The sequence below is a fragment of the Propithecus coquereli genome, unplaced genomic scaffold, assembly GCF_000956105.1.
Source record: "Propithecus coquereli isolate 6110/MARCELLA unplaced genomic scaffold, Pcoq_1.0 Scaffold53, whole genome shotgun sequence".
Lineage (NCBI taxonomy): Eukaryota > Metazoa > Chordata > Mammalia > Primates > Indriidae > Propithecus > Propithecus coquereli.
The window spans coordinates 268,350-289,787 of record NW_012151174.1 but is presented as its reverse complement, the minus strand read 5'-3'; the positions used below and the strand labels follow the sequence as shown (position 1 = coordinate 289,787).

General features: G+C 55.3%; 2 protein-coding genes across 3 annotated transcripts in view; both read left to right on the top strand.

Annotated features, from left to right (window-relative positions):
- The window catches only part of LOC105820518 (cytochrome P450 2S1), a 10,506-nt gene extending 5,440 nt beyond the window's left edge, over positions 1–5,066 (top strand). The window contains exons 6-9 of the mRNA XM_012657002.1: positions 1,407–1,548; positions 2,621–2,808; positions 4,541–4,682; positions 4,858–5,066. Of these exons, the coding sequence (XP_012512456.1) occupies positions 1,407–1,548; positions 2,621–2,808; positions 4,541–4,682; positions 4,858–5,066 (681 nt within the window). The remainder of the gene's footprint in view (positions 1–1,406; positions 1,549–2,620; positions 2,809–4,540; positions 4,683–4,857) is intronic.
- A 7,201-nt stretch (positions 5,067–12,267) lies between these two features.
- The window catches only part of AXL (AXL receptor tyrosine kinase), a 25,532-nt gene continuing 16,361 nt past the window's right edge, over positions 12,268–21,438 (top strand). For both annotated transcript variants that reach the window (XM_012657135.1, XM_012657134.1), the window contains exons 1-6: positions 12,268–12,352; positions 13,179–13,401; positions 13,686–13,786; positions 14,376–14,552; positions 19,233–19,313; positions 19,442–19,557. In XM_012657135.1, the coding sequence (XP_012512589.1) occupies positions 12,268–12,352; positions 13,179–13,401; positions 13,686–13,786; positions 14,376–14,552; positions 19,233–19,313; positions 19,442–19,557 (783 nt within the window). The remainder of the gene's footprint in view (positions 12,353–13,178; positions 13,402–13,685; positions 13,787–14,375; positions 14,553–19,232; positions 19,314–19,441; positions 19,558–21,438) is intronic.

The following is a 21,438-nucleotide window of genomic DNA, read 5'->3' as shown; positions in this document are numbered from 1 at the left end:
GTGTGTGTGTGTGTGTGTGTGTGTGTGTGTGTAGAGATGGGGGTCTTGCTATGTTGCCCAGGGTAGTCTCAAACTCCTGGCCTCAAGCAATCCTACCTCAGCCCCCTAAAGTGCTGGGATTATAGGCATAAGCCACCACGCCTAGCCAATGGATTTTTTTTTTTGGGAGACAGGGCCTCGCTCTGTTGTCCAGGCTGGAGTACAGTGGTGCAATCATAGTTCACTGCAGCCTGGAACTCCTGGCCTAAAGCAATCCTCGCGCCTTGGCCTCCCAAAGTGCTGGGATTACAGACATAAACCACCGTGCCTGGCCCGCCATTTTTAAGTGTACTGTTTACAAGTGTTAAGTACGTTCACATTGTTGTGCAACCAATCTCCAGAACTCTTTTTATGCTGCAAAACTGAATCTCTGTACCCATCAAACAACAACTCCCCATTCCCCATTCCCCTGGCAACCACTATTCTACTTTCTATAACTTTTTTTTTTTTTAAAGACAGAGTCTTGCTCTGTCACCCAGGTTGGAGTGCAGTGGAGAGATCATAGCTCACTGTAACCTTGAACTCCTGGGCTCAAGTGATCCTCCTACCTCAGTCTCCCAAAAAGCTGGGACTACAGGCATGCACTACCACGCCCAGCTAATCTATTTCTGTTTTGTGGAGATGGGGTCAGGCTATGTTGCCCAGGCTGGTCTCAAACTCCTGGCCCGAAGCAATCCTCCCACCTTGGCCTCCCAAAGTGCTGGGATTACTGGCATGAGCTACCACACCTGGCCTCTATAAATTTAACCTCTCTAGGTATCTCATATAAGTGGAATCATATAATATTTGTCCTTTTTGACTGGCTTATTTCACTTAGCATAACGTCCTCAAGGTTCATCCGTGTTATAGCATGTGACAGGATCCCTTCCCTTGGAAGCCTGAATAATATTTCACCGTATGTATGTACCATGTTCTGTGTATCCATTCATCCATCGGTGGACACGTGGGTTGCTTCCACCTCTTGCTCTTGTGAGTAACTGCTGCTATGAACCTGGGCGTACAATTATGTCTTCCAGTCCCTGCTTTCAGTTTTTTGGGGTCTATCCCCAAAATTCAAATGGCTGGATCATATAATAATTTAATTTTTAATTATTTGAGAAACCTCTGTACTGTTTTCCAGTGGTACAAAGGGTTTCAGTGTCTCCATATCCTCACCAAGACTCGTTATTTCCTGTGTATTTTTGTTAGTAGCAATTCTATTTCAGCCAGAGAGAACTAACATCAGGAACCCACATCCCAACCTTTCCCGAACATTTATTGAAACTCTCTGGCAATGATTTCACCTGCTGCGCTGCACGCCTGGCTGCCCTAGGCCTTTACCTTCCACAGCCTGTGTTCTCTGAGCCCCTCTGCCTGGTTTCTCCCAGGAGGAACAAGACCCAAACACGGAATTCACGGAGAAGAACTTGCTGATGACAGTCACTTACCTGCTATTCGCCGGGACGATGACCGTCAGCGCCACGATCTGCTACACCCTCCTGCTCCTGGTGAAATATCCTCGGGTCCAAAGTGAGAGCCTTTCCGCCAGCCAGGCCTTGGGAAGAGAAGGGGAAGGTTCGAGAGGGGGAAATGTGCAGGTGGAGTAGACAGGCTGAGTCACATCCTAGAAGTGACAGTGAGTGTGGCATTTGGGGTACCTCAGCAGTGAGAAAAAGTTGGGGGGCTGCTGGTTGCAGTATGAAGTGTAGTGAGAGGCAGGCAGGAGATGTCTGCGGGGGCTTGTCACCTTGGTGGTTTATTGTGTGCCTTATCCTGAGCTGGCAGCCCCGTGGAAGAACTCTGAGCAGGGGCACATTTGCATTTGAGAAGAATGCTCGGGGCTGCCCTGGAGAGGTGGATTATGGACGGTGCGAGAGGATGTCAAGAGCCCACGTAGCAGGACAGGCCTGGGCCAGGCTGTGGGGTTGCGGAAAATGGAAAGGGAGGGGAGGTGTCCAGGGACAGGCCCAGGAAACTGGGGAACATGGGGCCACCCTGAGACCGGGACAGGAAGGACGAGCAGCTGGTTTCAGGGAGAGACACCGAGGCCAATTTGGAATAATTGGAGTATAAGCCTGGGGCCACCCTGGAGGAGGCATCCACGAGGCCACGAGACGCCCAGGTCAGGATGGGAGGTGAAGAGTTGGGATCATCAGAGCACTGGCAGGAACCGAGGCTGCAGTGATTAGGGAGGGGGTCCGGACAAAGGGCGGGTCTGGGAATGAGCCCCGAGGAACTCCGGCATTTTAGGGCCCGCTGTGTTAAATGCTAATGGGCTCGTGAGGTGGGCTGACCTGGAAGATGGGAGTTGGGGGCCTTGGTGGAGCGGCATCAGCTGTGACTTTGGGCAAATGACTTGGGCTTTCTGGGCCTCAGTTTCCTCATCTGGGAAATGGGACTAGATAGTAGTACCTCCTCATAGGGTTTCTGTGGGAGTTAGGGAAGGATAGATGGAGTACTCAGCACACAGGATGTCCCGTGGGCAGGGACACTGCTCCTCCCCTCTGCTAGCCTCACCCCAAACTACGGCTACCCAAGAAGATGAAGGAAGGTCACAGGGCCCCACCCCGCCTCTGACCCCTATCCCTCTTCTTGCATGCAGAGCGTGTGCGCGAGGAGCTGACGCGGGAGCTGGGCGCAGGCCGGGCGCCAGGCCTGGGGGACCGTCCCCGCCTCCCTTACACCAACGCGGTTCTGCACGAGGCGCAGCGCCTCCTGGCGCTGGTGCCCATGGGAATACCCCGTGCCCTGACGCGGACCACCCGCTTCCGGGGGTACACCCTGCCTCAGGTCGGTATGCGGGACAGCCCGGGGCCTGAGCTGGAGGTGGTTGCTGTTGGTGTCTCTCTGACTTTTTCTCGATCTTAGTGTCTGTCTGTCTGTCCATCTGTATCCTCTGTCTCCACACCCTCCTACATCTTCCTCCTTCTCCCTCTGACATCCCCCTCTTTTTCTCCCTCTGCATTTTCACTCTTTCTCTTCCTCTCCGCATGTGTTTCTCTTGCCCTTCGATTCTGTGTCTGGGCTCGGTTTCCCCATCTGTCCAGCAGATAGCCTAATGCCACCTCCTTCCAAGGCGGTTGGGACAATCAGATGAGGCGACACGCACAGCGAAGCAATCTGAGAACTATCAGAGGCCCTTCTCGCCCTTAGCCCCTGCCGCAGACACACCCGGACACATACATCCTGCCTGTCACAGACACGCAGACGGACACACACTTTCAGTCCCTGCCTCTTCATTGGCGAGCAGCTCAGACCCAGAACCACCAGGGGGCGCTGTTCCCCTAGAAACCCCAGAGCTGACTGCGAGCAGCTCCTTGTCCAGCTTCGTTGCAAAAGCAAATCCAGTCCTGCTGTTTCCTAACTGGGGCCTCGGGCAAATCCCTCGCCCTCTAAAGCTCAATGTACCCCTCTTCTAAACTGGGAATAATAATAGTATCAACTTGGAATTGTAATATAAGGCTTGTAAAATACCAACTCAGCCCTTGGTGGAAGGGGAGTTCTATGCACATGGCAGCCGCAATATAATGATAACGATGATGACAGTTATCGATACTCAAGGACTTGCTCTGTGCCGGATGTTATTCTGAATGCTTCACATGTCATCTTATTCAGTCTTCAAAGCAACCTTATACGATTATCATGCCCATTTTACAGATGAGGAGACTGAGAGTTTGAAAGGTTAGAAGACTTGCCAAGGTCCCCCAGCCTGCAAGCAGGGGAGGCAGGATTTAAACCCAGAACCTGTGCTTTAGCCACTGCTGTCTGCCTTCGTCTTATTTTAACGGCAATAACATGACCCTGTCTTTTCCTGGAACCCCCCTCACTTTCCCAACTCAGACCCCTCATAACAGAGTCCCTGGGAAAAAGGTCTCACCCCCCTCCTGACACTCCCCACCTGCCTTCGTCCTCCACCGCACAGCCCCCGGAGCATGGGAGCTCCGATCTTGGCTGAAGGAGCCACCGCTCCCCCTGAACCTGGGCAGGTGGGGCCTCCTTGGACGGCTCTCACCTCCCTGCCCTCACCTTTTACGAAAGACCATAGCCACAGAGAGCTAGACTCCCAGACATTCAGTGACAAGGTGGCTTAGGACAGCCACAGCTGAACCACACATACCAACCGCCAAAGTTTCAAAAGAAAATATAAAAATAACAAGCTCTGCCACGTCCAAATGGTTACCTTGGGCAAGTTGCTGAAGTTCCCTGGACCTCAGTTTGCCCATATTTAAAATGGGGATAATATTCATACGTGCCTCCTAGCCTTGTGCAAGTGACTCAGAGAGTTGGTGTGTGTGTGTGTGTGTGTGTGTGTGTGTGTGTGTGTGTGTGTAGTACGTGTATCTGTTACATATGAGATGATAACATACAAAGTGCTTGGCCCATCATAAGTACTCAACAAATGTTGATGTCATTATGTTTTCGTGAACTGGTGTCCCTGCCACTCCAGGCTTGTGTCCTGCACTTGGAACCGGACGGCCTGGGGTGGGGAGAGATTTGTACGTTGATTGCGGTCTCCCCACAGGGCACTGAGGTCTTCCCCCTCATTGGTTCTGTCCTGCATGACCCCGATGTCTTCGAGCAGCCAGAGGAGTTCAACCCCGGCCGTTTCCTGGATGCGGATGGACACTTCAAGAAGCACGAGGCATTCCTGCCCTTCTCCTTAGGTATCTGCTGGGTCCTTAGGTGCAACTAGGGGCCTGGCTGGCGCGGGGTGTCTGTGCCAGCTGCGGGGGCACATTCCTGGCACCCCAGGCTCGCTGTTGCTGCCCCCACCCACTGTCCCCTCCACGGGCCTGGGCGAGGAAGGCCGGCTCAACCCCATCTCCTTCTCCTCACCAGGGAAGCGTGTCTGCCTTGGGGAGGGCCTCGCGCGAGCGGAGCTCTTCCTCCTCTTCACTGCCATCCTGCAGGCCTTCTCCCTGGACAGCCCGTGCCCACCGGGCACTCTGAGCCTCCGGCCAGCTGTCAGCGGCCTTTTCAACGTCCCCCCAGCCTTCCAGCTGCAGGTCCAGCCCGCTGACCTCCAGCCCACTGTGCAGACCAGATGAAGGAGGGAGCTTTGCAGGCAGTGGCTGCCTGAGATGCTTCCTCCAGCCTCGAACGGGCGTGGACAGGGTTGTGTCTCCAGAGCCACAGGGCTGCTCCACAGGCGGCCACATTCACACACCTACGGCTGCTTTCTAGAGCCTGCCCCACAGACACGCAGCCCACATGCTCACTTGGCCCGTGCTGCTGTCGAGACGCACGACCACACACCGTGCGCAACCACGAGGGCCACGAGGCAACTGCTGCGGGGCTTTCCCCAGAGGTAAATTTGGTCCGTCTGGAATCGCAAGCACACACCCAGGCAGCCCACCGACTCGTAAACCACGCGACTCCCCCAGACCTCAGTCCATGCATGGGAGCACAGCTGCCACCTTCGGGCCACAGAATCGGCCACCGTGTCCACAGCTCACACGTACTCTTCATTCCTCAAACTCATCAGTGCCACCGTCTCTGAGTGCCCGGCACAGAGAATAGCGCACCCCCGTCCTGGGTGGTGCCACAGTCAGACCATCCCTGTCTGTGGCCTCAGCACGCGCCCCGTCGTGTGGCTGCACCACCCTCCAGGTACACGACCACCGATGTCCGTGTACCCCCAACCACTGGTCCACACAGCCAGTCCACGAATGGCACCGTCCTGGCTCCCCTGAGTTTCTCCCCGCTGAGACACCACTCCCGAGGAGGCACGGTCCCCGGCCACCTCCACAACGTCAGCTCTCAAAGTCACCCCTTTCCAGGCACTCTGATCCGCAAATGCTCCCACATGCAAACACAGCGCAGGCTGCATCTGTGCACACAGACCTTGCACACACGGGGATTCTGAGACCACCCACCCGCCCCACGCTCCTGCGTGTGCAACCGTGCCAAAAGCAACCCCTGCTACGCACGCACACTCTCTCTCACTCATTGACCCATGGCCCCTACGTAGCGTCAAAGTCCCCTTTAGACCCAGTGGAAGGGCCTAAAAGACCAAGTTGGGGCCAGGTTCCAATTCCCCGTGTCAGGGAAGGAGACAGATCCGACGTGCTTGTGACTTAAAGGTCCAGGTTTTTGCAATAAAAGTTTGTTTCTGGCCCATGGCCTAGTGTGTGTGTGACCGCGTCAGTCGTTGTGAGTAAGGGGTGGGGATAGTGGGGTCCACCCCTCCCCTGAGGCCGGGCGGGAGCTGGAAAACATAGCCGCGCCCACCCTGGCTGCTGACATCAGTACCAGATGTGGAGTGGGGGGAGGGAAGGGCGGAGCTGGGGCTGGCCCGGGCGTCCCTCCCAGGGAGGGCCAAGGTGTCTGGCCGCCCAGAGTGGGCACGGAGAGGGTAACCCAAGCCTGACCACAGGCCTTGGGGGCCTCCTCGGCCAGGAAAAGCCTGAAGCCAACCAGATTCAGACCCCTGGGACTCTCCAAATCCAAAAGCAGATACTTAAACACAGGCACTAGAAGACCACACAGACCCCAACCCCTCGCCCGCCTCTTCCTCCTGCCTTCCCTTCACAAGGAAACCGGAGGCATCTTTTTATTTTCTAATTATCTAGTAAGGAAGTTCTCAGACATACACAAAAGTAGAATGATACAATGAGCCTGTCACCCAACCTCATTCAATAATCAACTCTCTGCCGCTTTTGTTTCATCTGTCACTTTTTATAAAGATTATTTTAAGGCAAATCTCAGAAAATAATTGAATATGCATTTCTTTTTTTTTTTTTTGAGACAGAGTCTCACTCTCTTGCCTGGGCTAGAGTGCCGTGGCGTCAGCCTAGATCACAGCAACCTCAAACTCCTGGGCTCAAGCGATCCTCCTGCCTCAGCCTCCCAGGTAGCTGGGACTACAGGCACGTGCCACCATGCCCAACTAAGTTTTTCTATTTTTAGTTGTTTGGCCAATTTCTTTCCATTTTTAGTAGAGACGGGGTTTTGCTCTTGCTCAGGCTGGTCTCGAACTCCTGAGCTCAAACGATCCGCCTGCCTCGGCCTCCCTGAGTGTTAGGATTACAGGTGTGAGCCACCGCGCTTGGCCTGAATATGCATTTCTAAGGGTTAAGGAATTGTACAGGGGAGACCTGTGTACCATCTGAGTTCTCCCATAGCATAGTTGCCCACCTGGCCACCAGCTCAGCAATGTTTTAGGCATCTCCAAGTAAATTGCAGACATCAGCATCTTCTAGAAACTTCAGCAATGCATATATTATTAGCTAAAGTTTCCTTTTCAAGAAAAAAATTTCCACCATGTTATCATTTGATTGGCTTAAGCTCTATAGAGGTAGCACAAAACAGGGACAGGAGAGAGAATTGAAAAACGAGATTGGAATCAGATCCTAACAGTGGCGCTCCTTAGCTGACCACATGTTGACCAGGGATTGACCATCTTAAAAGCCTTAATAAATTTAAAAGAAAGAAGAAATGTGAAAAATTCTGGAACTTAATAGGAATGAAATACATGAAATACACGCTAAATTCGTGTATTTAATATTATTACTATTTCTTAGTATGTCAGTGTGATGTGAAAAGGAAGGAGGTTTAAGGTTTAAAATTAAGGCAATGGGCCAGGCAGTCCCAGCACTTTGGGAGTCTGAGGCAGGAGGATTGCTTGAGGCCAGGAGTTTGAGACTGGCCTGGGCAACATAGCAAGACCCCCTACAAAAATTATAAAAGTTAGCTGAGCATAGTCGCACGTGCCTGTAGTTCCAGCTACGTAAAAGCCTGAGGTGGGAAGACGGCTTGAGCCCAGGAGTCGGAGGTTACAGTGAGCTATGATCACTCCACTACACTCCAGCCTGGGTGGCAGAGTAAGACTCTGTCTCAAAAAAAAATAAAATAAAATTAAGCCAATGACTTGCTTTCCTTTGCACTCGAAATTCACATTCAGGGAAAACTGGAATGAGATAGAAATTCCAGCAAACTAGTTTATTTCAAGAGGCATGGACTGCTCAGGATAAAAGTGACATCAGGGTGATTTCAGTAGCAAGTAAAAGAAAATATAAACTCAAAAGGGCTTAAACAATAAAGAATTATTGAAACCAAAGTAAAAATATTTAAAATTAGTGTAGTGTTCAGATATTTTTCTGTGTATGGTAAAATATTCATAACATAATGTCATTTTAACCGTTCATAAGTGTGAATTAGTGGCATTAAATAAATTCACAATGTTAGTGGCATTAAGTATGTTCACAATGCTATATAACCATCACCAATATTTATGCCCAAAACTTTTTTATCATCTCCAAAAAAACCTATACCCATTGAACAATAACTCCCCTTTAAAGTTTCTTATATTTTTAAATTTTTTTTATGTATTGTTAGTTGTCCAGCTAATTTCTATTTTTAGTAGAGACAGGGTCTTGCTCTTGCTCAGGCTGGTCTCGAACGCCTGGGCTCAAACAATCCGCCCGCCTCGACCTCCCAGAGTGCTGGGATTACAGGCGTGAGCCACTGCGCCCGGCCTAAAGTTTATTTCTTAAAAGTCAAAACTATAATACCCATTCTCATACCTATCACAAAGAACAATTCTGTTATATCAGTGTTCATATTTTCTTGATGGTCTCATTAACATATTTTATATTGACCTGTTAAAATGAGTGAAAGAAAAAAACATTTTGTAATTGGTTTGTTCAAGTTAGAATCCAAATTTTATTTGAAATGTCTTTGAGGTTTTTAAAATCTGTAACTATTCCCCATGCTGTTGTATGCCATTTGTTTCTTGAATAAACTGAGTCATTGGCCCTGTACAATTTTTCATATTCGGGATTTGGCTGACAGCATCTCTGTGGTGTCATTGAAGATGTCCTTCTGTTCCCAGGATCGCTTGTAAATTAGGAATTAAATCAGATCTGGGCTCCTTCTGGCAAGAGCTCCTCACCGGACGTGCTGAGCCCCTTCCCACTACATCACACCACCATAACGGATGGTCACATGTTTGGTGACACTTAAAATTGGCGTGTCCAGGTCCTGATTCCTCTGTCAGAAAGTCGGTCAACCTTTCACTCGCTGCCCTTAGCAGAGGAATCCTCTAAAACCGTGCTCAAAGCCCACCAGTGGCTCCCACTGTTGTTAAAATAAAGGCCAACGTCCCTTCCTGACCATGTTCCTCCTACCTCCATCCATTCCAGCCACAAAGGTGCCTCCTCGAAGTTCTTCACCGTGCCTGGCATACGCCTACCTCTGGGCCTTTGCACTGGCCATTCCCTCTGCCTGGAATGCTGTTCCCCACGTGGCTTACGCATAATTGACTTCAGCTCTCACTCATAACCTGGGAGAGGCCCTCCCTGACCATCTTCTCTAAAATAGAATCTACCCCTTACCATCCCCTCCTCTGCTTTCTTTTTCTTCACTGCCCATCTTGCATCCTAATAAACATCTTTGAGATTGTCCTTTCTCTCTCCCTTAGAGTGGGAGCTTCATGAGGGCATGGACTTGTTTTGCTCACTGCAGAAGGCCCAGCCCCTAGCCCCTTGCACAAGGAACATTTCACCACCTGTGGCAGGCACATAGCAGGTGCTCAGCAAATAGTTCCTTTTTTATTTTTCTTTTTGAGACAGGGTCTTGTTCTGTCACCCAGGCTAGGGTGCAGTGACGTCATCGTAGCTCACAGCAACCTCCCACTCCTGGGCTCAAGTGATCCTCCTGCCTCAGCCTCCTAAGTAGCTGGGACCATAGGTACGTGCCACCATGCCTGGCTAATTTTTCTATTTTTCATAGAGACAGGAGGTCTAGTTCTAGCTCAGAGTGGTCTCAAACTCCTGGCTTTAAGTAATCCTCCAGCCTCAGCCTCCCAAAGTGCTAGGATTACAGGAGTGAGCCACTGCGCCCAGCCAGCAAATAGTTCTTGAGTGACTGCATTCACAGGTTCAAGATGGCCATGCATCCAGCTGGGTCCCCGGAGTCCTAGGAGAGTAGGGACCCCTAATGTATGTAAACAAATGGCCAGACCTTCGAACATATTTGCACCCCTCGAAAATGCCACAACTATTCATTGTCCCCTTCATGTCCCCTTTTATAGGGCGGTGAGGGCACAGCAGTGACCAAAGATATACCCAGTCCCTGCCCCCATAGAGCCCAGGGACCCGTGGGAGGAGACAGACATGAGACACATAATCATGCCAATAAATATATAATGACAACCCATGCAAAGCGTTGCCAAAGAAAAGGACAGGGTGTTGGGAGTGAACAACGTGGGGACTAGATTAGACTAGGAGGGGACAGACCGTGATGCCATGGAGATGGGACGACAGAGACGGGCCGAGGGGTGTAGGAGTCCGGCACAAAGCACCCAGGAGGACGCTTCAGGGCCTGCGAGGAGGTTCTCCGGGGGGAAAAAGTGAGAAGAGCCTGAGGAGGGACAGGGAAGGGCCACCTGCACCAGGAGGGGGTCCTCGTAGGCCTCGGTAAAGAGTTTGGGGTTTTGTCTGAAAGGTTTGGGACAAGGAGAAGGAAGGGCTTTGAGGCTGGGAAACATCCCTCTGGCTGCTGAATGAGAGGCAGGTTGGAGGAGCAAGAGCAGAGGCCGGCAGCCCGGGCAGGAGGCCGGAGCTGGGGCCCAGGCAGGAGGGGACAGGGCTGACCCCGGTGAGGCCTTCTGGAGAAACGAGGGGAGGTGGGAAAGTGAATCCTCCCTGGAACTTGGTAACCGCCTGCAGGGTAGGGGGTGTTCACGAGGACCCAAGGCTCAGGCTTGGGGGGCAGCATGGACGGGGCTGTCACTGAAATGGGACACGAATGAAACAGAGCAGGGAGACTAATGCTGAAGGGCCCTGAGCAGCCGGCGGGGGAGCCTCGGTGGAGCAGGGGAGGCACAGGGACAGGTCTGAGTTTCGGGAACATCCCTCTGGTTGTGGGGTCGGCGGGGGTGGGGGGATGCACTGCAGGGAGCAGGGAGGACCAGCCGGGCTGGGGGTGTGGACAAGGGGGCAGGTGGGGGAAACATCAGGAGGCCAAACAGATAGGACTCTGGGATGAGCTGCAGGGATACTGAAGCCCAAACAGAAATGGCCAACAGCAGAGGGATGGACGCCTAGCCGTCTCCCGCACAGACACCCAGGCAGGTAGAGCCCCCCCATGTACAAGGGACGTGCAGCAGAACCAACACACGGGCACCCGATCTGCAGAGACCAGGAAACACAGCCCCGCAGAGGAAGAGAGCAGCACCGGTGCACACAGAGATGAGACGCAAAAAATCACGGCACCTTGTCAGATGTGGTCACCACATGCAGGGAACTGCGCATGCTTAGACCTAGAACATGCTCTCATTAACCGGCTAAACAAATTCCATTCTTATCCCCACCTTACAGATGAACAAACTGAGGCTCACTGGCCCCTGATCACACTGTGAGTGAAAGAGCTGGGATTCCAGCTCGGGTCTCTGGGCACCCCTGTGTGTGCTGGTACGCTGTGGTCCCATTTATGTGTCCCTGTGGGCTTTGGTGTGTGGGAGGATCCGTGTCTCCCCGAGCAAGTGTCCCCATGGATGCCGACCAGCGGTGTCCTGCCCGGTTTCTCCGGGAGTGGAGCTCCTGACCCGGCTTGTCTGAGTGTGGCTGTGGGCCGGCAGCGTGTCTCTGCCTGTCCCAGCCTGTGTGTGTGTGTGTGTGTGTGTGTGTGTGTGTGTGTGTGTGTGTGTGTGTGTGTGTCCTTCTCCAAGGAGCCCTGAGAGTGAGGGGGAGTGAAGGGCCAAGGAGGCCTGGCTGGGGCTGGGCTGGGGGTGGAGGCAGGGAGAGGGGCGTCGCGGCTGAACCGGGAGTGGAGTTCTGGAGGAATGTTTACCAGACACAGACGGCCCAGAGGGACAGCGCCCAGAGTCCGGACAGAGAGACGCACAGCCTCACCAGCCCAGGATTAGGGGGGCAGCCTACAGGGTCCCCTTCCCGGTGTCCTCAGCCTCCCTCCTGGGCCCCTTTAAGACAGGGCTGGTCCTCTCCTCTCAGAGTTAACCCCTCGCGGTTCAGGTGGGCCCCGGGTTTCGGCCTGGTGGGCGGAGGCGGTGGGGGGAGCCAGGGGCGGGGAAAGGGTTGCCCAAAGTCTGGGAAGAACGGAGGAAGAGGCAGGGGAGCTTGGGGAAGGCGGCTGCTGCCGAGCAGAGCCGGCCCAGGGGCCCCCGCTGTGCCAGGCAGGCAGTGCCAAATCCGGGGAGCCCGGAGCTGGGGGGAGGGCCGGGGACAGCCCGGCCCTGCCCCCTCCCCCGCGGGGTGCCCAGCAACTTCTGAGGAAAGTTTGGCATCGATGGCGTGGTGGCGCCCCAGGATGGGCAGGACCTTGCTGGCCTGCTGCTTGGCGCTGTGCTGCTGGGGCTGCGTGGCCCCCGAGGGTGAGCGATGGGGGCTCGTTGGGGCAGGAAGGGGAGGAGGTCGGGTGGATGGCAGGTGTTGGGGGGCCCGGGCGGCTGAGGGAGTTTCCCTGGGACAACAGAATGGGGACTTGGCGAGAGGGAGACCGGGCGCCACAGAGACTCCGAGATGCACTGAGAGCGGCCGAGGGAGAGAGGGAGTGAGAGAGGAGCAGGAGGGCCAGAAACAGAAACCGGGAGGGCCAGAGACGGAAGATGGACACCGAGAGGGGAGCTCAGGGAAGGGGTGGCCGCCGGACTTGGGTCTGGGGCGGCCATGGGGAGAGGGAGGACTCTTCCCCAAGGAGCACTTTGTCAGGCAGTGGGATGAGCCCTGGGGAAAAACCCTTGTCACTGTCAACCCCCCCAGCTTGTCCTGCCCCACTGCTGTCTGCCCCCCTCTGAGGGGGGTCTCTGTCTTGTCTCTGTGTCTCTGCCTCCAGCTCTACCACCCCTGTGGGTCCACTTCTCTCTCTCTCCCTCTCTCTCTCTGTCTTCCCCCTCCCTTCCCCCTCCGCAGCCCCTTCAGGATCCATTAGGTCCCTAGGGACCCCAAGGGAGGCCAGAGCGGGCAGGGGCCGCCCTGTCAAAGCCGGGGCATGGGAGGCTGCCAGATCCCGGCCTCCTTCCCAGCGGGAGGGATGCTGGATCTCAGTCCCCTGGGAAGTCTCCGCCCTCCACCCCCCCTGAGGTCACGCTACAACTATGTGGACCTAAGGGCCTGGCGGGGTCCTGGCAGCCGGTGGGCAGGCAGGGACAGGGTGGAGCCGGGAGTTCCTCAGCTAACTCTTCCCCGTCTCCCCTGCAGGTGCACGGGCTGAAGCAGACCCCTTTGCGGGAAGCCCAGGGAACATCACAGGTGCCCGAGGACTCATGGGCACCCTTCGGTGTGAGCTCCAGGTTCAGGGGGAGCCCCCTGAGGTGACCTGGCTTCGGGATGGACAGGTCCTAGAGCTGGCGGACAGCACCCAGACCCAGGTGCCCCTGGGCGAAGATGGGCAGGATGACTGGAAAGTGGTCAGCCAACTCAGGTGTCCGGCCACAGCCCTACATCCCACCCAGCCCCCCATCACACTGAGCCCCACCTGGGTTGGAAGCTCAGCTTGACCACTTGCTCGCCGTGTGGGCTTGAGCGTGTGATGTAACCTCTGGGTTTCGCTTTCCTCTTCTGTAAAATGAGTTAATAATAGTTCGTATAAGAACTTCGTAGTTCTTAGGAGTTTCTAGTCCAGACTCCCTCTTTCAGTTCTGGTGATCCCCTCCCAGTATCCAGCTCTGACCCCGAACCTCTCTGTCCCTCCCCTTGCCCTGTCAGAATCTCGTCCCTGCAGCTGTCGGACACAGGACGGTACCAGTGTCTGGTGGTCCTGGGAGGACAGACCTTCATGTCCCAGCCGGGCTACGTAGGGCTGGAGGGTGAGCTCTGGGGTCAGACGTCCTGAGGAGTCAGAGGACATGGGGAGTTCATTGTGGGAGGTCAGGAATCCCGCGCTGGAGGATTCAGGGTGACCCCGGGGGACCGACAGTCTGGGAATGTCAGCGATCTTGGGGGATCAGGAAGCTGGGAGTCCCCAAGTTATGGGAAGGTGAGCCCAGGCCGATTATACGTCCTGGGGGAAAAGACACCTTACGGGTTGTCGGATGTCCTAGGATGTCCTGGTTGGGATAGGACATTCTGGGGCTCAGATAAGGGGTATGAGACTTTCCCTTCTCCCCCAGCCCCTGGGGCCTCGTTTCCAGTAAAATGAGATGAGGAGTCAGACATTCTAGAAAAGAGACATAAGGGCTCAGATGTCTTGGGGGTCCGACATGGGGGGAATCAGGCATTGGGATCACGTGTTTTGGGGACAGAGGCCTGCAGAGCAGACAGCTGAAGGAAGCTCAGGGGTCCTGGGAGCAAAGATCCCGCGCTGTGGGTCTGTTATCCAAAGCCTCCAGCATCCTAGGGGTGGGTCAGACATCTGGGGGGCTCAGGGGAGCCCCAGCTTCTACCACTGCCCGCCAGGCCTGCCTTACTTCCTGGAGGAGCCTGAGGACAGGACTGTGGCCGCCAACACCCCCTTCAACCTGAGCTGCCGAGCCCAGGGCCCCCCAGAACCCGTGGACCTACTGTGGCTCCAGGACGATGTCCCCGTGGCCCCGGCCCCGGGCCACGGCCCCCAGCACAACCTGCGTGTTCCAGGTGAGTCTGGGGATGTGGTCAGCTCAGCGTGGAGGGTCGGAGAGGGCTGGGCAGCGTGGAAGTGGGAAGCAAGGGAGCCCTCGCTGCCACTATGTGTCTGCTCTGTCCTGCCCTTCTCTGACTGTCTCTCTCCACGTTGTCTCTCAGCCTCTGTCTCTGCCTCGCTCTCCCTCCGTTCACCCCAGCCTCTGTCTGAATAGCATCCTTTGTCCCGGATTTCCTCTGAGCTGTGCCACGGCCCCAGTGTGTGTGGGCCTGGTGCCCCTTTGTCAGCCCTTGACCCAAGCAGGGCACCGGAATCAAGCACGCCCCCCTCTCCACCACCTCCCTGCATAAGCTGCCCACCTCTGGCCCCGAAGAGCCCTGCTGGCCTTGGTCAAAGGGAGGACGTCCAGGCTGGGCCCCCTGAGGGGACAGAGCCCAAAGAGGGGGGGCGGGGGGGAGCAGGAGAGAGAGACAGTTACAGAGAGAGAGAACGAGGGACACCGGAAGGGATGGGCCACAGAGGTAACCCAGGACGGAGAGAGACAGGACAGGGAAGTCTGAGGGGCCGAAACCCTCTCCTTCCGGGGGACCACCCCTTTCCACACCGCACAGACAGGGCAGGACCTGGCTTGAGGTCACACGGTGGCCAGAGGCAGAGCTGGGGGCCCCTGGACTCAGGGGGTTCCCCCTTACTGAGGGAGGAGAGACAGAGGAGCACAGAGGAGGCTCAGTCAGGGCAGGCGGCTGGACCCGCACCCCCACCTGCTGCCTCCTGCTGCTGGGGTGGGGACGGGCCTCCCGGCTAGGGGCTCTCCTGGCTAGAGGGAGGTGCCCACATTCCCAACATTCCGGGGACCCTGAGTTGCAAGGAAGCGGTGATGTGGTGATGTGCATGCCAGCCCCTAGAGGGGTGACTCAGGCCCATGGCTCAAGTGGCCTTGTAGGGACTAGGTCCGAGGATGGGGCCTGAGTCAGCCTGGCAGGACCCAGGAGGAGAGGGAGAGGGGGAGGGGGCAGTTCCTCCCACCCCATCCCAGGAGGGGGAGAAACGGGGGTGCACGTGTGTGAGAGGGTCTCCGTGCGTCTCAGTGCGTGGGGGGGTGTCTGGGTACGTGTCCACGTCCCTCGGGATCTGTGTGTCGTATATCCGTCAGCATCACCCTCTTGGCATGAGGCCCGCCTTGGCGACGGCTGGCTTCTGTGGACGTCTCAGTGCGTGTGTGCGACTGAGTGCGCCAGAGTCGGCCTGCGTATCTGTCCCCCTTTGTGTTTGTGTGAGCGTGGAGTGTCCACGGGGGGTAGTGTGTTTTACGGCTACTTTGCACACCTCTCTGTCGGGAAGTGACGGCGTCAGCTCACAGCTGTGCCTGCATGGGTGTGAGTGTCCTGGTGTGGGCTTCTGCTTCCTTGGAGAATCAGGATGTGTGTCAATGGTTAACCTGGTGTGTTTCTTATTGGCTGTGTGTGTGTGCATCGGTGTCTCTGTGGCATCTGTGTATATGTCACAGGGTAAGCATGACTCGGTCACCATGGGCCCCTATGTCCGTGTGTGTGCATGTGTGTGTCTGTGTGCCGTCGACAACAGGCAGTACCGACACCCTCTGTTCGGTCCGGTCTCCCTGTGTGTGCACCGGGCCCCACCATGATGGACCCAGGGTGCTTAGCAGCCAGTGTGTATATGTGTGTCTGTGCCAACCTGTGTGTGTATACGGCAGTGTCTCCATCCTTGTGTGTCTGCCGTGGGCCTGAGTGTCTACGCAACTATGTTTTTGTGTAATTCTGCTTCTCGGTGAACGGGAAGCCACCTGTGTACACCCAGCTGTGTTTTGGCGCAGACGAGGCTTGGCTGTATGTCTGCATGTGTCAACGTGTTTGTGTGTGAGCAATTCAACATGGACCTTCACTGTGTCCTGGTGTGTATCCGTCCACTTCAACCTCAACGTACCTTTGTTGCTTGGTGTGTATATCGCAATACGCAGGGAAGCTTAGGTTCATGTGTGGGGCGGAAGCAGCCTAGACAGATGTATATTGCGTTGCTGGGTGTTTGTAATCAATGTGTACGCGTGTGATTGCGTGTTTACGTGGTGGTCCCAACACTAGGTTATTTGCGTGTGTGTGTCTCTGTGTTCGTGCATCAACGTCAGCCCTATGAGTATACATGTAAGTCACTGTGTGTTTGTGTCACTGTGTTTGTGACAGCATTAGCCCTTGTGACAGTAAGTGCTGCATTATCTGTGTGTGTACCAATAACGGCCTTTGTGTGTCTAAGTGTGATTCATTGTGCGTTGGGGGTTGCATGTGAAGGAATTTTGTCAGTTTGTGTGTGTCGGTCTCTCTATCTGACTCAGGCCATGCCCCCTCCTTCCATCCTCTCGTTCCCTCGGAAAAGCAAAGGGGGGAGCCGAGGGGGTAGGGAGGGGTAGGGAGGGGTGGGGCAGTACATCTGGAAAGCACATCTGGAGTCCGCCTGCTCCTGTCCTCCTGCCTCCTGTCGTGGAGCAAAAGCCCGCTGGAGGGAAGGGGTCCCAGGCCATCTCTCCCGACCCCCTCCCTCAAGGTGCAGCCGCTGGGGCCTGGGAAGGGGGGTCCCGGCTCGGCACCCTCAGGTCAGCCGGAAGTGCTGGGGTGGGCAGGCGCCCGGGTGACTCACGCGGGGGCAGGAATGCTGCGGTCGGAACAGGACCCGGCTCCAGCATCCCCCTCCAGCCGCCCCAGGGCTGCTGGCCGGTATCACCAGCTCCCGCGCGGTGACCCTGGCGGGGCCCCACGTGCCAGGTGGCTGGACGCGACCCAGGCTCCCCGCCCCCCTCTCCGGCCAGCCGCCCGGGGCTGTCCTGTCCCTCCCCCGGGCCGCAGGGGCTGCGGGTGCGCGCGGGCACCTGACCTTGGCTGGGAACGGCCGCCTGGGCAGCCGCAACTGAGGAGCTTCCCTGCCCACCCCCTTCCGGCCTCCCCTTCCACTCCCTCTGCTGACGGAGAGAAGGAAACTTTGTGCCTGCGGATGGCGCGCCTCCCCTCCCGAACGTGGCGGTGGGGACACAGGCGCACGCACGCAGAGCAAGCACAGGAGACACACACACGCACACAGAGATGCCCAGCACACAAATACACAACATCCACACCGACACACATGCACAAGCGCTGGCATAAGCAACACCCATAAGCGCAGTTGCACCGACAGACTTCAGACTCGGTCCTCCCTGCCTCCTGTCACTGCGTGCGTGTGTGTCTGTGCACAGCAGTGCCCCCCCATCCATGGGAGGTAAGTTCCAAGACCCCCAGCCTGGAACTGCAGATGGCACCGAGTTCTCTATAAAATATGCACAGATTTCTTTTTCCTGCGCAATTTCGTAGATAGAAGATTTGGTCTTACTGTAGATCTTAGCAATCACAGCATAAGATTTTTCTTCTTCCTTTATTAAGCTGAGAACTTTCCCCTTTTCACTTAAAGAAAGCACTTTACGGCTTCCCTTTGGCGTATCTGAATGGCTGGCATTACTAGATTTGCACTTTGGGGCCGTTACTAAGTAAAATACGGGTTCCTTGAACACAGGCACGGTGATAACAAATCGATCTGATAACCCGGAGGGCTGCTAAGTGACTAATGGGCTGGTAGCAGATACGGCATGGAGATGCTGGACAAGGGGGTGATTCATGTCCCGGGCAGACAGAGCGGGACAGCCTGAGATCTCATCACGCTACTCAGAATGGGGAGCAATTTAAAACTTCTGAATTGTTTATTTCCGGAATTTTCCATTGCATATTTTCGGACCGTGGTGGACTGAGGGTAGCAAACCCATGGATAAGGGGGGACTGCCACATGTCGCATGGCTGTGTGTACTGCGTATGTCTGTGTGTTTGCGTGTCTGTGTCTCTTACGTTGGATGAGGTCGGACGATGAGAAGAGCCAAAGAGAACAAGTAAAGCAGGGAAAGGACAGATACGGAGAGGAGGCTCCGATTTCAAACAGGGTGGTCAGTCTGGTGACAAACATGAAGGAGGGAGGGCGCGAGCCCTGGGACATCTGTGGGAAGACTGTTCCAAGCAGAAGGAACAGAAGTTCCCAGGGTGGAAACATGCTCGACACATGTGCTTTCCAGAAACACCAGGAGGCTAGTGTGGGGGGAGCAGGGGGAGCGCAGGGGGAGAGGGAGAGGCGTTGGTGGGAGGTACGCTCATAAGTGAACCAATGCTTCTCCATTCACCCACGCCCACAGGGCCTGCTTCCTGAAGTTCATGTCTACGAGTTGCGTGCACCTCTGTGTGTCTGCATGGGTTCATAGGAGTGTGTCTGTGCCCGTGCATGTATGTAAGTGTGTGTAATTCTGTGTGAGTCTGTGTGTACATATGTGTGTCTGTGTGTATATGAATGAGCATTTGTGTTTCTGTGTGTCTCTATGTGTGTGTATGAGTATGTGTGTGTGAGAGGGAGAGAGTGTGCATGTATGTGTATGTGTGGCTGTATCTGTGCGTGTCCGCGTCTGCGTGTGTGTGTTGGGGGGGGCTATGTGGCGGGGGGTTAGGGCCAAGACTTTGTGCCTGTCCTTGTGTCGGGGACGCAGGCTGTGTTCCTCATGCACGGCCCTCCCCTCCTGACCCTGGTCATGCTGGGTGTGGTGGGGGTGGCCTGGCATGGCCCGGGAGCCCCTTCTTCCCCTCTCTGACACTGAGCCCCTCCCTCATATGACTCCCCAGGCCTGAATCAGACATCTTCTTTCTCCTGCGAAGCCCATAACGCCAAGGGGGTCACCACATCCCGCACAGCCACCATCAAAGGTGACAGGAAAGGGAACTGGGTGTCAGAGGGTGGGGCTTGGGTCAGGGGTCAGAGGGGAGGCAGAGTGCAGGGTGGGGAACTTTGGGCAAAGCCCCCCAGGGTCAGTCCCTCTCTCATCTGTCCACAGTGCTCCCCCAGCGACCCCGTGACCTCCGCCTGGTTTCCCGCCAGCCCACGGAGCTGGAGGTGGCTTGGACCCCAGGCCTGAGCGGCATCTATCCCCTCACCCACTGCACCCTGCAGGTGAGCCCCCAGCCCTGGCCGTCCTCAGTCTCAGCGATCCTTGCGCACACACTCTCCCCGGGAGGCCGAGCTTTCCCAGCCACTGGTGCCTTGAGAGACAGTAGAGCCTGTCGTTAAGCCAGATGTCCTTGGTTCAAATCCTGGCTCCACCACCTGCTGGCTTCATGAGCTTGGGCAGGTAGCTTAACCTCTCTGGGCCTCAGTTCTTTCATCTATAAAATGGGCATAATGGTCGTGCCTACCTGATAGGCTTGTTGTGAGAATTCGATGAGTGAATGCAGGTAACCAACTTAAAATAGTATCTGGAACACAGGAATTGTGTCAAAAACTATGAGCTGTTTTAATTATTTTTAGTATTAATGATATTTACTCTAGCCAGAGTGGGGGCCCTGAGATAGCAGGGCCTGGAGCCGCCTTTGCCACCACGCGGTCCCCACAACCCTGTGCTTCTCCCGTCCCATCCCTGACCACCCTGGTGGTCGCTGTGTGGAGGTGGGTCTGTCACTGGACTGTGAGCTCTGTGAGGGCTGGAGCTGTCCCAGTTGCCACTGGCTCCTCATTACTGCCCAGCACAGGGTGAGACACAGAGTAGGGAATATTTGCTAGAATACATCACAGGCCAGGTGCGGTGGCTCACACCTGTAATCCCAGCACTCTGGGAGCCCAAGGCAGGAGGGTTGCTTGAGCAACAGTGAGACCCCGTCTCTACAAAAAAATAGAAAAATTAGTTGGGCGTGGTGGCACGTACGTGGAGTCCCAGCTACTTGGGAGGCTGAGGCAGGAGGATCACTTGAGCCCAGGAGTTTGAGGTTGCTGTGCGCTGTGATGATGCCACTGCACTCTAGCCTGGACAACAGAGTAAAACCCTAAAAAAAAAAAAAAAAAAAAAGAATCCTTTACAACTGAGATGAGCTAGACACAGCCTCTGCCCTGAAGTTGCTCCTACTGTAGAGTAAGAAAAACAAAACACAGAGATCTGTAGATACAAGGCCCAGTTCTGGTCTGAAGTTCTCTGAGATTTGGAAGCTGGAGATGAGGGTGGGACAGTGCCTGTGGTAGGAGATGACAGTAATGACTAGTGACCAACTTCTATGGAGTGTCAACTGTGTGCTAAGCCTTGTGTTAAAGCTTTGTGCAGGAGGGTCTATGGATCCACCCATTTTCCGGATGAAGAAACTAAGGCTCAGAGTAGTTAAGCAACTTGCCCAAGGTCACAGCCAGGATGTGGCAGAGAGGGGCTTCAAACTCTTGTCTCGCCAAAGCTGTACCGTGCTCCTAACCTCCTTAAGAGACCACATAGAGCCAGTGCTCTATTAAACAGGAGATGACTTTCTTATACTTACGTATCCTGGGCACAGCAGCATCTGCTTGTCATTTTAACAGTGGCTGTTCACCTTCCCATTTACAAGGTAAGGCACTTAGTTAGGCACAGGGAGGAGAAGTGCCCCCCTCCCCCACCATGGCTAGAGGGGTAAAGCTGAGATTAATCTCAGAGGCCGGCCAGATTTGGGAGCCCTCAAATGCCAGGTCAGGCATTAGCTGTACCCCCACCCACTTCCATCAAGTGTCCCCAGGAAAGCAGAAGTGTGTCCTCTTCCCTCTCCAGGTCTCACTTCCTGCTGCTCATGGGCTGGGGGCTGAAGGGTTCCAGTGGGAGGGTCACACAGCTGTCCCAGGGAAAAGAGAAGTGGGAGTGGGCACAGGGAGGCCGACTGTCTGTACCCATCTCCCCTCTGTCCAGGCAGAGGTTCCTCTTCCCGTCTGTCGCTGTGGGTCAGAGAGCAGGCGTGGGGACAGCCTCACCCCCTCCTGCTACCCACCATCTGCCGCCTTCCTCCCCAGGTCTCATGGTGGTGTCATCTCCCCATGTGGGGGCTGTGT